At 39.6% G+C, this 15073-nt stretch overlaps 1 protein-coding gene across 2 annotated transcripts in view; it reads left to right on the forward strand.

Moving 5' to 3' along the window:
• Positions 1-15073, forward strand: part of ankrd11 (ankyrin repeat domain 11) — a 109304-nt gene that overhangs the window by 70638 nt on the left and 23593 nt on the right. For both annotated transcript variants that reach the window (XM_061036678.1, XM_061036689.1), the window contains exon 3: positions 13662-13807. In XM_061036678.1, coding sequence (XP_060892661.1) covers positions 13721-13807 — 87 coding nt within the window. In that variant the 5' untranslated portion in view covers positions 13662-13720. The remainder of the gene's footprint in view (positions 1-13661; positions 13808-15073) is intronic.

The raw sequence follows: 15073 nt of genomic DNA on the forward strand, positions 1-15073 counted from the left end.
GCTGCAATTGAAGCTGTGTGTGTTTGTTCTGTTCTGGCTCTGCCTGCGTTTCTCTGGCATTGTAGGGATCAGGTTGCCTGTTTGGCTGTCTGTGTCCTGCTGGTCTCTGCTGTTGGTTCTCTTCCTATGTCTATGTACATGCCAAGTCAGCTGCCTGTCCCACCTACTGGGCCTTGTGTAATACCTCTTAGCAGTGCTGCAGAATGTGTAAAAGAACATTGATATTACAGAGGGGTTTTCGCCATTACTTTTAGTGTCTTCATAAGAAACAAAATCTGTTACCACAAGTCTGAAGCAGACCCTGGCCCTTGGAAGTTTCTGAGTTTACTGCCATAGGAAGTGATTCATCGGTTCAAATTTAAGAGAACTATATAAATCAACTCCTAGCACAACCCATATTTAACTGTATTTACAAGACTTGGTATATTCCCACTTTTTTCTTGTATTTTTCAAAAGAATCTGTGTCTAGGTTTGTTCTTCATTTAGAAAGTATGACTATCTGCTTTCCCCATTTCTGTTCTCTGTTATTCAGAGAGAGTAAATATTAAGAGTAAGCAATCCTACAATCTTGGTTATTATTTGTTAAGGTGATTGTCATAAGACAAGTTGGGTTATTGTGATGTGAAAAGTTGTTTTCTTTAAATTAGGTTGTCTTCTTAGGATGGCTGAATATCTTTTTTGATTTCAAAAAGATTTAAAGTGCCATCACTGGATATTAAATAAATTATAGTTAAATGTATTATATAACTGCCTCCGTGAGGAAGAGTGTGAGGGATTATTTCAATATTGGCGTAAATGTGGATGCAAAATGAAACCAGGACCTTTGACTTTTATCATTAAATGTCTCATTTCCATTTTGCGTTCTATTGTTCCCCAGTGCAACTCTCTACTCTAGTGAAGTGTATGATCTCATCTGCCGTCTCTGTTTGCAAGGTGAAAGTTGTGTTATAAGAACGATCCCTCTGCAGGTCGAATGTGTGCTATGAAACAACTTAGTCTATTTGTGTTTTTGGACAAAATAATTTGCAGGGACAAGTCTGTGGTAGCTGGATATTTGTAGAGACATGTCTCTACCATACCTTCTCAAGTCTACATCCTTGGCTGGTGTACTGGACTGGTGATAAAGATACAGCACCACCATATCTGCAAAGTGCCAGAATTGCAATTTGTAATGGCAAATTCACAAATTGCTGTTCTTAGAAAACAGTGCTCTAAATGAAAACATGCATCAGATTTTAAAGAGGGGTTGGTACAAAATGTATTGGAGGCGGCTGCCAAAAAACCCCTTTGCTTAGGTTTGTGTGTGCAGACTGTCCTCAGATGTTTTCATCTTCCTCTTAATGGGTCATCTGGATGAAAGAGTTCCTGGTGCAGGAAATGAATCTGTGTTAAGACTGATATGTAGCCTAGCAGTGAGCGATATGACCTGTTTACCTAATTGCTGTGCCACAATTCACTTTCATAGTAAACTCTGACACATGCTCTGACAAGGGATGGAGGTGGTGCGCTGTGGTCAGTGAGCAAGTGAGACAACTGGCCTCCAAATGTCAGAGCAAAACATGCAGAAGACTCGGGGACTCGATCTGAGCCATTGTATGTTACAGATGACATCACGCTCTTACACTAGTTTAATTTATCCCCCACTGTATCTGGTAGGTTGAGCAATCAGTGTTGCCTTGTATGTGGACTACAACCAAACGTGTGTATTTAAACTGATTGAACGGTATGACAAACATCCATGTCCTGGCAGAACGTAGTACCGGTGACGGTAGTGATACCGGTTTACTGCACACCTGTAATGTGCTGAACTACAGCAGTAAAATCTAAAACCTGCCCAAAAAGCAGAGTTGCATGTTTGAGGGTATATTAAAAGTAAATTTGAATGACTATGGTCCCATTTACACTAAAACTTTAGAGTTACACCATGGCATACAGTCTGTTTCTAAACTGGAGTGGCAGTTTTTTTTTTACAGCAGTGTGTTTGTCAGTGCTTTTTATGAGACATTATAATACTCATCTATGGAAAGGTCACATCCACCCTCTGTGCCTCTCCTCCCTTGCCGCTCTTGGTCTGTTCATTATCCATCCAGGCTTTCTCCCTCTGCTCTCTGCATTTATTTTTACCTCCTCACGTAATCCTTAATTAATGTAGATCCAGTCACCGTGCCTCACATTCTACTAGCATACATACTTAGTTGTACACATACACACTCACTCATTCATGTTCTCTCAAGAAGGCACACACATTTTCAATCATTTATTTTCTCTGTCGGTCCCTTTCTGGAGAATAATGAGGTAGATCACAAACGGGCACACACACACACACACACACACACAGACACATTTCAACAAATTGAACACTGTACATATGCTTATGATATGCAGATGTGGAAGTAGGGTTGTGGATCTCTCCTTTACAAGACGATTTGATTTCGTAAAACAAAGTATTTAATTCCCCCAAGAGGCAAACAATTTTTATTTATTTTTTTAACTATAATAGAAGCAAAGCCATTGTTAGGATAGAGGTCTATGTGTCTGCTCTGATAGGAGAGCAATGCTGTTGTGGTAAAATAACAAGAGTTTTTTCTCCTTCCATAATGTGTCTATGAATGTGACATAAAAATTGTACAATGACATTCAGGCATTGGTTGTGATTGACACTCACTCTGCATAAACTCTTGATTAACTTCATTTTAAAATTGTTTAACTATGTCTGGTATGTTCTCAGGAAAATGATGTATTTGTTTTCTTGTAACTAGACTAAAATGGATTAAACATGTTGTGAAAGCCATCACTCCCAACTACACCACTGGGTCATAAACCTAAGCCAAACAACAGGCTATAGGCACTGTGACTTGTGGCTGAAGAAAGTGTTTGATATTCTGGTCTGCTTGGGCTATTGCTTGCTAATGTTAGCATCTTAGTAAAGGTTTTTCTTTGCCATCTCAACAGGGGAGATTCTTCAATCTATGGTTGAATTTAATAGCTTTTCTGCTAAGTGTAAAGACTTTGCAAAGACTTTTATCTTCCTAAATATTAATTCAAGATTACTTTTTTTTCTGATGTGGAGAACTGTCAATCAATGCAATTAAAAATTACTTAAAATGTTGTTGTTTTTTCCTTGTGAGCTAACTGGAGAGCCATATAAGCAATAGTTATACTTTTGAGCAGTAAAATATTGCAAGATTAAAGACCCTAAGCCTAGTGACAGGACACAATGCCTCAATGAAACAGTTCGTAACTTTCGTAACATTGACCGGTTTATGGTATGTTTTTACCTATCCAGGGGGGGCTCTACGGTATGATTCACTATGGTCTTTAACGTAAAGATTGGTTACCGGAGTTCAATGGAGTTCATCTGCGAGAAAAGGAGTCACTGGTTTGAATTATATTCAAATATTTTCCAGTGACTCCTGAAATGTCATTTTAATTTAAACACACATCCCTATTGTCTACCTTTGGTGTAACCCCAATGTTGCTATTGTACCTCTGGCTGTGTTTTTGTATCTGTATGTGATATGTTGTACAGCAGTTTGACTCATCTACATGTGCTTTTTTTTCTGCATTGTTGGCTGTTGTGTCTGCACTGTTCTGCCCATTAAGTCGAGTAGTTATTGAGTCTTATCTCCAACACTAATTCATCTTAATGTTTGTAGCTCATAAATTACCTGGAACTCAGTGTTTGGCAAAAAGAGAATTTTGTAGCTTCAGTCAAGACATAACTTAGTTGCTACCCATTGTTTATGTTGCCGAGCAAAGAATTTAGATATTTCTGCAGTATTCAAAACTGTCATGGTTTTTAACCGGGAAACATAAAATATTGTCCACTTTACTTGGTTGGTGATTTATTCGCCCTTTATTTGAATACATTTCTAGTGTAGGAATGATGAAGACCTACTAGAGTTCCAGGGGTGACCCCATATCCCAGACTACCATGAAATGATACCTTAAGTTAATCATGCCATGAACATTTGTTTTATCCACCATCATGGTTTGAAATTAACTCCTGCCAAGCTCCAGATGCGGGTAGATTTTCCGTTTGGTGAGTAAATTTTACAAGGCTATCAGTCACATGGCTGGTAAATATTTATCCAACAGAAATACTGGAGCTGTTCATCTCCACTGGTCTCTCGATTTGATTACGATTATCCAGTCAACGATTCGATATCACGATTCATCCTCAATTTTCTATATTACTGCACATGGCTACTTTTTCATGAACAGAGACAGTCTCCTTTTGAAAAATTAAAAAAGTGCTTTAGACATCAATGTCATTATCAATATCATTAATTGTAAGCTAAAATAAATAAATTATAGAGGTTCAGTATAGGTAATAAGTATAAGTTTCTGTGTGTTCAGTTTATTAGACGAGAGGAATATGTTTTTAAGTCACTGTGTTCCCTTCTCCGGATGTTGTAGCTCTTAGCTGTGAGCTTTGTTCAGGGTTAGTTTTGTTTCTGTCCTCTTTATTTCAGACAAGTTGTGTTAAGTTGCTAATGCTGTAAACTCCCCATTTCCTGATATAAAAGTTTCACATTAAAAGCACTACAACTACAGATAGGCCTTGGACTTTTATTTGTGAATAACTTGTCGGAAATAGAATATGTTTATCATCGAACGAATGCAGCTTTAGCGGAGGTGCACTTAGCAGTGATTCTCGATGACGCTGTTGCGAGTCAACTGTGTTTACAGTTGCTCATTCAATCACGAATCACAGCCACAGCGGACTTAAGACAGCAAGGCATCAGTTTAAACACTTCTTTAGCTTTAATGAAGATGCTAACCCGTGCTACGGTCAGTTAAAGAGACACCGAGTCAAGCCGTTTCAGCGTGCAGCGGAGCACTGTGGTCTGAGTGTGCAGGACCAACTGACTCTGCTCATAAAGTCAGCAAGCACAGGACCGGGACTCAATTTTGTTGTTTTCTGTCACAAATCCCTCTGTTAGCCTACGTTTCGTTTACTCACCACCGTGGCCGATAGGAAAAACAAACTCACTCTACGCTGCGCAAAATAACCGCAGTTAGCGGTTGGCAGATAATTTTTTTCCAACCCTTGTGAGCATCGATTATGTCCTGTCCCTGCATCGATGCATTAATCGTCCAGTCTGCACAGCGATGCATCAATTAAATTATTAATTTCAACACCACTAATGTATACAAACTAGCTGAGTATTGAGCATGTTTGGTGTGTAAGAGTGTCTGTAGTGATTTCACTCTTCCTGACCACTCAGGGAGTGTGATATGGCCCTCTGTGTAAAAATATTTATTCTATTCAGAGGACAGTCTACATACTATAAAACACAACCCTGTTGTATCTGACAGCGTCAACCTCAGAGGGTTATAGTTGTGCCTGAGTCTGAGATAAGTAGTCTTTCATGCAATAAGACTTAAAACTGTTTTAAACTGTTAAGTTGTCAGGACAGAGGAAACTCCAAACTGAATAATAATCAGAGCCTCAAAATCAGCTCTGAAAATCAGGGCTCGATCTTGGATTCAAGAACTACAAAACTGGTTTAAGATACCGTTTCCATTCCTGTAGTTTTCTTTCATCCTGTGCAATGTTAGAATTATTCTTAATGAACGTAGCAAAACTTGAAACCGATCTTACATTGTCCAAATGTCAAAAGTATGTCAAAAATAGCAGTAAGCATTTACAGTACTTAACCAGCACATGAGGATGTGATGGTTAGGTTCTTTAGTTACTGGATCTTGACTCAGCTTGAAGTTATTTCACATCAAATAAAAGTCCTTTTGCTTATGAGTATTAATTATACTATGTCTACTCTGTCATTGCTGTCATCAGTTCAACACGAATAGTTGGGATGTGTCACTTTTTTATACTTCTGAATGTATGATTAGATTACATTCAAATCTTGGTTCAGCTGTTACGTTTTTCTAAGGCTGTTAAGATGTGTAGCCTGGACTCTAAATGTTATACCAGCTTGTTAGCAAACGTGTTGTTGTTGTTGTTGTTGTTGTTGTAAGGTTTTAGTTTAGTAACTTATTTATCTTTTATTAGCAGCCAGTGGACTAGTGGATGACTTTGTAACGAGGAAAAAAACTGACAGATTACCAGTGTTTTGAAAAATGTTTTACAGACAAAGACTTGGTGATATGAACAACTGTAAATAGTTGAGGTCAGCATGATGAAATATTTAGCACTCTGCTGGCTCTTCAAAATTCGTATCTGTGCTGAACTGTTTCTTTCTTGTGATCTAAATTCAGTGAGCTGCTGTGTGTGGGTGTAGCTTAAGGGTACGGCTCTAAGTGGCTAGCCATCTAACAGCCTCATACTTGCTGCCCCACACACACACACACACACACACACACACACTGGACATGGATAACAGACCAGGCTAGTGCCAAACAATTTCCAACTGGAATCCTGACAGGATAAGACAGCAAGGAACTCTGGTGAAAATGGGAAAAAAAGAATAAAGTCTGATAACTAGGACACCCTCAATATTCTTGTTTACGACCAGACCTAATCAGTCTGATACCATTCCCTGCATGGGAAGATGGCTCAGCTAAACAAGCCAGAGTGATAGAAATAACAACGTAACAACCACTCACTCAGAGGGGGAGGGATATGTGAAAGTGAGGCCAAGCTATCTGGAGAATTGGAGCAGATAATGCAGCTTCAGCTAATGTTTGAAGTGCTATTTTTGTTGTTGTGTTTTTCCTAGTTCTGGTATTTCTGAAAAGCTTGAATTGATTATTCCTGTTTATTTCAAATGACATGTTTGCATGAACAGTTCTACTGCACAACAGTCTACAGTGCAGTTGTCCTGAATGTTTTGCACAATTCAAACATTTATCCAAACTGAGTGGTGTAGAGTAAGTGTACCCCCTTAAGTATGTTGGAAATGACTTTTGTCAGCACATCTGAGCATGTGAGTGAGTGAAACGGCTCTGTCTGGTCAGACGGTGATGCAAAGGTCATAAAGTGATTGAATTCTCATTGCTTGGGGTTGATATGCAGAGGCACTCTTCTATCAATAGGTTCCCTCTCTCTGTTCACGGCTCCTTCACTAGCTTCTCTGATAGGCCTGCATCTGTCTCATCCCTGAGTTGCTAGGCAACAGGCTTTCTGTCTGTGTGTGTGTGCTCACACGTTGCTGTGGCAATGTCAGGCTTTTGCCTGTGAGAGGAGAGAGAGATGTTGAGCATTGAGAGAAAGGCAGATGAGAGAGAAGTACTCAGAGAGGAGAGGAGGAAGAAGTGAGAATGAGTCAGAGCACTGATGAAGAAAAGGGATTGGAGAGGAGAAAGCCAAAAAAGTACTAGATTGTTTCTTGCCTTTCCTGAAGCCTAGCTGCGTATATATAGAGGCCCGCCACTATCTTAGCGAGGTCACTGGCAAAGACGGCATGATTTACCAGACTGGCAGGCAGGCAGGCTGCAAGCACTGAGCTGTTATTGGATGGAACAGAGAGGTGTAAGGGAGAGTGAACGTGCTCAGAATAGAAAATCAGACAGAGTGATTGGATTCCTCCCCACATCTCACTCCTTTCTTGCTCTCTGGCTCTCTCTCTACTCCTAGAGCCTCATGGATAATAGGACCACTCCCACTCACTCATATTTCAAATATATATTTGTCATTTCCAGTTGCCCTTGTGTATCACCTGCTGCTCATATTGACATTTAAGTATGAAGGCTTTATTAAGCAGGAAAAGAAATGCGAAACTTGTGAACTCAAAGTACAAACTTGTTCTGGGAACAAAGTGTATCAGGTTTATAGAAAACTAAATCCATATATTTTCCTAAAATAACTTGGTATCCACCCTTGATCTGCACAGATAATTACTGCTCTTGATACAACAGCCTGCACACGGTTGCTTTGCTCCTCTTTTGTAAGCAGTTCTGTTCCAACATAATGAATCCTTCCTCTTAGACCCTGTGTATGTGCTAGCACATGTTTGTGGTCTCTTCTTTCTCTACACAGGTTTATAATGAAGTGAATGGGCCCAGGTCAGGGACTGAGCAGCCAAACTGGACTCTGGTTGCCAGGATACAGCAGCCGAGCCCTGGCTGGCTTATTTGCACACCAAACAGGCTAGCTAGCTGCTGCTGTTGTCCTATAGTACATTCTCCTGCATGGCATGTCAATAGACTGCTACATTACTGCAGGATAAGCACATGACAAACTAGAGCTGAATGATGTGGTACATTTTTACATTTTATTGCTGTAGATGTGTTGATGAATAAAATTACTCTGGGTTGTGTGATGGTTAGAAATCGTTAAAGTGAGACGGATCATTTTAAAACATTGCAGACAATGTGTGATTAGGATGAAGATATCTGAAGGAAAAAGTAAGATGCAATTAAATATGATAGTTGTCTTTTGTGAGCTTTGTCCAGTTACCATGACTTAAATCTTATAGATAACCTAAATGGAGGTTTATGTAAAGATGAGTAATCCAGTTAGAAACTTTTTTTTTCTGTCTTCTGACCTTACTTTAAAAGACATTTATGGAAGTCTGCGTACCACTTTTTAGCTGTTAACCCAGTTTAACCATTTTTTTGTCACAGGTTTTAATTTTGTGTCAACACAAAGTACTGATTTATTATTTTTTGCTATAAGAAAGGTAAAATGTCCCTTTGTATCCATTTTTTTTTAAAACTGACAAATGTAGACATCTGAGCTCAGTAGCAGACTCCTGATTCATTATGCCTGTGTTGCTGCAGCAGATGTGATATCTTTCTCGGGGAGTTAAATCTTGCCCCTGTAATGTATTAAACTTAACTTGCCTTATGTGATGTAAAAACACCTCTGGTATGAGGATACTCCAACCTATGTGCATTTTATTTCACCAGTTATGTTGCTGTGTGTAAACTCTGGCATATCTGTATGATAGAGGGAGATAGCACTTGACTGTCTGCCAGCGTGTGTGCTGCTGATCAAGGGTCTGATTGTGCAATAAGCAATGGGTTTCGTGCACAGTGCACAAGCTACAGTATACACACAAACTCTACTAACATGAGCACAGACAGAGAGCAACATGCCCATCCCTGTATGCAGCTGCAGTGTTGTTTAGCTGCTGTTGTGGAAAAAAAAAAAGTGCGTTACTGTGTGTACAATGAGAGTCATGAGTTAGGAGTGGTATGGTGTTGGAGCACAACAACTGCTTTTCATCTTTGCACCTGCACGTTCACTTTCCTCAGATGTGTGTGTACGTTTTTTTTGTATGTTCTCACATTTGTCTTTTCCACATGTAGAATGTAATCAGGAATGATTTCTGTTTCAGAACGGCTTGCAATGCAGAAAAGGGACTGTAGAAATGTATTGTTAAGGTTTAATATTGTTTACATTTTTTTCTAAATCATAACTGTATAGAGCATTTTATTCTTTAAACCTAGTTTAAAACCTAAATTACGCATACATATGCATGTAGATGTTATTAAACACTCAAGCAAAGATTTCATAATATGCAGTAACGTTTTTTTTCATGCAACCTTGATGTTGAACTATATCAGACATGACACTAGTTCTCCTAATGCTGGAATGGAACCACAGCTTCATGCACTATTATGTATTGCTAGTTTTAAACATATTTATGGCCTTTTACATGGACTTAACAAAAAAATTATTTCATCAGTTAACAGTGTTAGAGCTAGTGCTTTGTTTGTATGACAGTGATTTGTCATCATGTGAATCAGATTTCAGCCTGTAGGTTTCTGAATGCCCTAACATTTACTAAAGGCATACATAATGTTATGTGTTCCATTTCATTAAGCTGGTACTATAACATCCTGATGTAAGTGTGCTTGTGGTGTGTGTCAGTGCATCTGTGAGTGTGCGAACAGTCTGCTGCAATATGCTGAAGAGCTGGCCTCTATCTGACCGCAGAGGGAGTGGCTCACAGGATAGAGAGGATGCTTGAGGATGAAGAGAGAAATGAATAAGGGGCATAGCAAGAAAGGTGTGTGAGTGTGTTCGTATGTGTGTCTATGCAAGGGTGATTGAGTAGAGATGGATGCCGGTACTGGCAGGTCCTGTCCTTCATTTGGAAGAGATTGCTTCTCTGAGTCACCATTTTTTTCTGCAGTCATCATCTCCATGTCCAAGTCTAACTTGGCTGACGTCAAGTGATAAACATTAAAACCCTATATTGCTGCTCCTATGTCATAGGTTAGTCAATATGATGCTACTATACTGAACTGGACTGCCCAGAATGAATAATAAACCAATGTTTGTCCCTCTGAAAATAGTATTTCCCTAGGTTACCAGATACATGTTGGGGTTAGAAATGTGTTTATGTATTGTAATTTAAAAAAATGAACTTGAAACAGTTGTTGACATATTTTAGAGTAAAACTTCTCTGTATAGTCTCAGAAGGTTTCTGTTGTCTTCTTTTCACGTGATAGCTGCTAAGAAACAGGATGCTAGTTTAGATCATCCACCACTGCTTTGTGTTACATAACGCTCAATCACCTTTCACATACATTTGTATGTACTGCATATGCACATGTAAACAAAGCCTAGCAAGTACATGCCTGGAAATAGCTTTTGCAGCTGTTGCAAGCTAGCAATGTGAAGTTTCCAACTTGCAACTTGGTTTAGAAGATTAATATGAATCAATGTACCAACATGATAAAAGAATGATATTTGTATCTTGAGACACTGTTGAAATCTGACAACTATTGTTTTCAGTATTAGCAAAAAGCTAATAGCAATAGTTTTGTTGTTGTTGTTGTTTAATATCACAAAAGATGTTATTCTAGCCTGACTTGCTATTAGTAATTCAAAGCATAGTGTCCACTCTGCTCCTGCTTTAGTGCAACCCAAGAATGAAAGTCTTTTTTTTAAGGCTTTTGCTGTTTAATGTAAACTCCACTGCACACTGATTTATAGGGGTTAACATCTGGATGTTCAGAGCTTTGGCTTTATGACCTTGACAGTCAAACTCACGATCAGACTCGGTGGCTTCCTTACAGAGGATTTAATATAATTTTTATTTTAGAAAAACAGTCCTGATACTGGGTGTTATTTTCATCAAAATATGCTTAAAATTCTGGCTTCATAATGTACCTACAAATGGATTTAAAAATGAACGACCAACATGGTTTCCCATGCACAGCCAACCTACGTACTCAGGTGCCGGGCAGTTGCAGGAATATCAAGTTAGAAAACAAATATAGAATTATACACACGTAAAAAGCAGACAAAAACACATACACAGTACGATTCATTGTTTAGTGGCAGCAACACTACACTGATTAAAACAGGCTCACACTGTTAGCAGATGTTATGTATTTAAGGTTGGCTTGTAATTACTAAGGAAATAAGGCCTGTGGTTTTAACAGAGCTTCAACTCTCTGACTATAACCCTTTTCACACATACGGAAATCTCCTGAAAAACTCTGGAGATTTGGCTACCCGGAGGTTCTTTAGGCTATGTGTGAACGCAAACAGCCACATTTTTCACACAGACTTTACCCGGAGTTTATCCGCAGAATATCCGAGTGAGCTGATGTCTGAACGCGGCCGAATATACTCCGGATATTTTCAATTCGAGCCAATGGGACCCGAGAGACGTTTATATACAGTGACTGTTTAAAGTGTCTGCACGCGACCACTACGATCTCCGTGCATGTAAATAAATGGCTGCATTATGTTTTCTGTTCGTCAGTATGTTGTTCTCCACTCTTTTGTGGATGTTGTCATTCAATTGGATTACACATAGCATAGATCTAAAGGCAAATATTCTCATTATAACATCGTGTAGCGGACTCTGTTGCTTCGGCCGCTACTTCCGTGTTGTTTATTTACGTCACGTCTTACGTCGGGAAATCCCCAGCGCCCCCTCCCCTCTGACAGGGAAAGTCCCCCGCTGTGAGGAGGTTATGTGAACGGCTAGTTCGGGAGAATCTCCGGAGAAGTCCTCCTGTAAATATCTAGATATTATCCGGAGTGCATATGTGAAAACGGCTTATGTGTGTCTTCGTGTGACCATTTGTTTGTAAACATAATTTTCTGTATTTCATATGTCAGTGAAATGCTATGTTGCTATAACCCCCTGTCATAGTAGTCTGAAAATAGTGCAGAGATTTTTGTTCTAGAAGCCCAGATGACCTAGTTTGAGGTGTGTGCATATGTGTTTTTGTGTTGCTGCAAGATTTGTTTATTTCTCAGAGTAGTCCACCTTCCTGCCACTTTGTTTGGTGTGGTGGGAGTTGGCACCTAGCAATAGGTAACAATGAGCCATAGGAGAGAAGAAAAGGCCCATAGTTTGCTGTGTCTCTTTCCATACAGCAGTAAAAGTGGAGCAGTACATCCTCTGTAGCTGTATGCTGCTCTGGTTGGCTGGCTGTCTTGACTTGACTGACTTGACTGGAGGGATATAAATAGCTGTCTTTGAATAGGATGACTGCAGAGGGAAGGGAAGGAGGGTGGGGGGAAGGGTGGATGGAAGTGGCGCCAGAGAAGATAGGAGTGCCAGGAAGATAGGAGTGCCAGTGTCTCGGAGCTGAGAAAAAAAATGCAGCTAAGGTTTCATCTGTCCAGTCAGACAGTCAGTCAGTCAGTCACAGTGATGATCATACTTGGATGTACTCATAAGAAAAAGTGAATTAAAGAGGAGAGAATAAGAGAGCATGTATGATTAATTCATGGCCTTTGAAGCAGAAGGCCTCTCTTCACAAAGGAAGGCAATGGATAGGGATGCAATGTTGTGTTGCTCTTGCATATAAGTTGTAAAACATTGTTCACCTAAAGCACTTTGAATTGTAAACAAATATTTTATATGTGTCCATAATTGTATTCTTAAAGCAAATGTGAGGAACTTCCAGTCTGTTTAGATTTCAGCAAACCTGGTGAACAAAACTGCATTTCTCATCTGTTTGCTGGTCTTGTACTGTACATGCATGTAGGATATTATCCAAAGAAAATATCATCCTCTCTCATGTCAAATGTAAACAATGGCTCTTTTGGCAAAGTGCTCTGTCAGACCCTAACCTGGTGAAGAGCATAAAAAATAGCCATGTGATGTCGTCAATAGACCTTCTTATTGCCTGGTTTAACTTTTTATGGTCATATAAAATCTTCAGTTAATTTCAGTGTGTTCAATAACCACTTAAAAACTCCTCACACTACATTCAACTGACTGTGGTAGACAGAGCAACAATAACAAGCTGACTATGGTGGTACTGTTATGTAGCTGTTTAAGTTTTTGTTTAGACATGCTAGTCACATTCCTGAAAAAATTCCTCAGCTGTTCCCAGCACTCTCGGTATCCCACAATTGGGGTTATGCAATATCTCACATGGTTTTGTTGTGTCATTCCCTAACTCCAGAAAGTTACTGTTTGGGTTGATGGTTGAATGTATGAGTCTGTTGTTTTGAAGGACTGTTGTTTTTCTTGGCTGAGATCACCCAGAATGTTTTGAGGTATTTGGACAGACCTCGTCTGCTCTTTAGATTCAGCCTGTAGGATGAATAAGCCATTTTGCCTGCTATAGCTGCAACCCAGCCTTCTGTCCTCCGTCTCGGTTCTTCCTCCCCCTCCAGAGTAGGGGTGTGATGGTAGAAAATAGAGTGCTTGATGTACCGCTAATGGCTGTATTGTCTGGCTGTGTGTAAATGTATTTTCAAAGAAACCTAGTGGCCAGTTTCTAACTACCCCCCCCTCGTCTCTTTTTCTTCTTTCCCTTTGTTCCAGACGGTTGATGACGATGCAATGGCAGCGTGAATGAAGCTTGGCGTGGGGAGAGCTGAACGATGCCCAAAGGTGGGGGTTCTAAAACCCCCCAGCTGGACCACTTCCCACTCAACACTGACATGGTGGAAAAGCAGGGTGGGAAGAAGGTAAGACTGGGAGAAAAAAAAAACTACAAACAGACACTGCGCCCAATCACACAATGTTTGTGTACAGTACATAATCCCAGTTTCAATTGATGGTAGTCCTTAAAACCTGTTTATAAACCTCTACATCTCATCAGCAATTATAAAACAGTTACAGGCCTTACAGGCAGTAAGGGGGTGTTAGCAAAAATAAACAGCAACATGTTTTTTTAGTATGAGAGGAAGATTATCCTTCAAGTAGAAGACATGGGAATGTTTCTCTTCTGCAGAAAGTATCACCCACCCAAGCCCCTCAGTGTCCTCTTAATTTCTGACAGTTTCTGTTGATCCCCCAGTCTGACCAGATACTGTCTATTATCACATTTTTAAAAAAGTTGAATTGATTTCATATGTTTGATGGGTATTTTCATTGAGAACACAGGTTTCAAAGCACAGGTGAAAATGTCATATCTAACTGCAATTCTGACAGCACTCTGATATGGTGGCAACACTGTTTCGTAATTAATCCAATGTACCTGGAAATTCGCGTCAACAAACTAAAACTCATTATTACCACATTCACACTTGGGCAGAAAGAGAGACTTATAGGGCTTTCACACTTGCAGAATACTCCTGATATTTCCAGTCGGAGCTGTATCTGTTAACGCAAATAGCCACATTTTTCACTCGTACTTCACCCAGAGTTTCTCCTGGCAGCCCCCCTTAGTATTTTTCTTCAGCAAGTCCGAGTGAGCTGATTTGAGAACGCAGCAGGATATTATCTGGAGAATTCACCCCAGGCCAATGGGAGGGGGGAGTTACATTTGTATAATATGACTGGATTCAGTGCACAGAGAATATTGCCAAGACCACTACGATCTCTGTGCACTTAATTAAACGGCTGCATCTATGCTATGTGTAGATCTACACATGTATTTCCTTCTGTAGACGTAAACATAGCATAGATGCATAGATAAAAAGGCACACATTTTCATTCTAGATTTGTATAGTGGACTGTCGCTTTGTCTGCCACTTCTGAGTAGTTCTTTGTCATGTCTTGCCTTAGGAGTCTGCTTTTTGCCAAAACTGTGCACAAAAATACACCAGAATACAAGAATTACAGTGTTTGGGGGTCTACATTTCCAGGGGGAGTTGTTTTGTAATTTGTATTTGTAATAAAAAGAATAGTTACAGCTGTTACAAATATTTCCAAAGTTAACCAGGGGCTGCTGTAATGAAGAATTACAGAATTACACAACTGTATTGCATAACTGACTAATGCAGCCTTTA

This window comes from Labrus mixtus, chromosome 1 (genome assembly GCF_963584025.1).
Source record: "Labrus mixtus chromosome 1, fLabMix1.1, whole genome shotgun sequence".
NCBI classification, from domain to species: domain Eukaryota; kingdom Metazoa; phylum Chordata; class Actinopteri; order Labriformes; family Labridae; genus Labrus; species Labrus mixtus.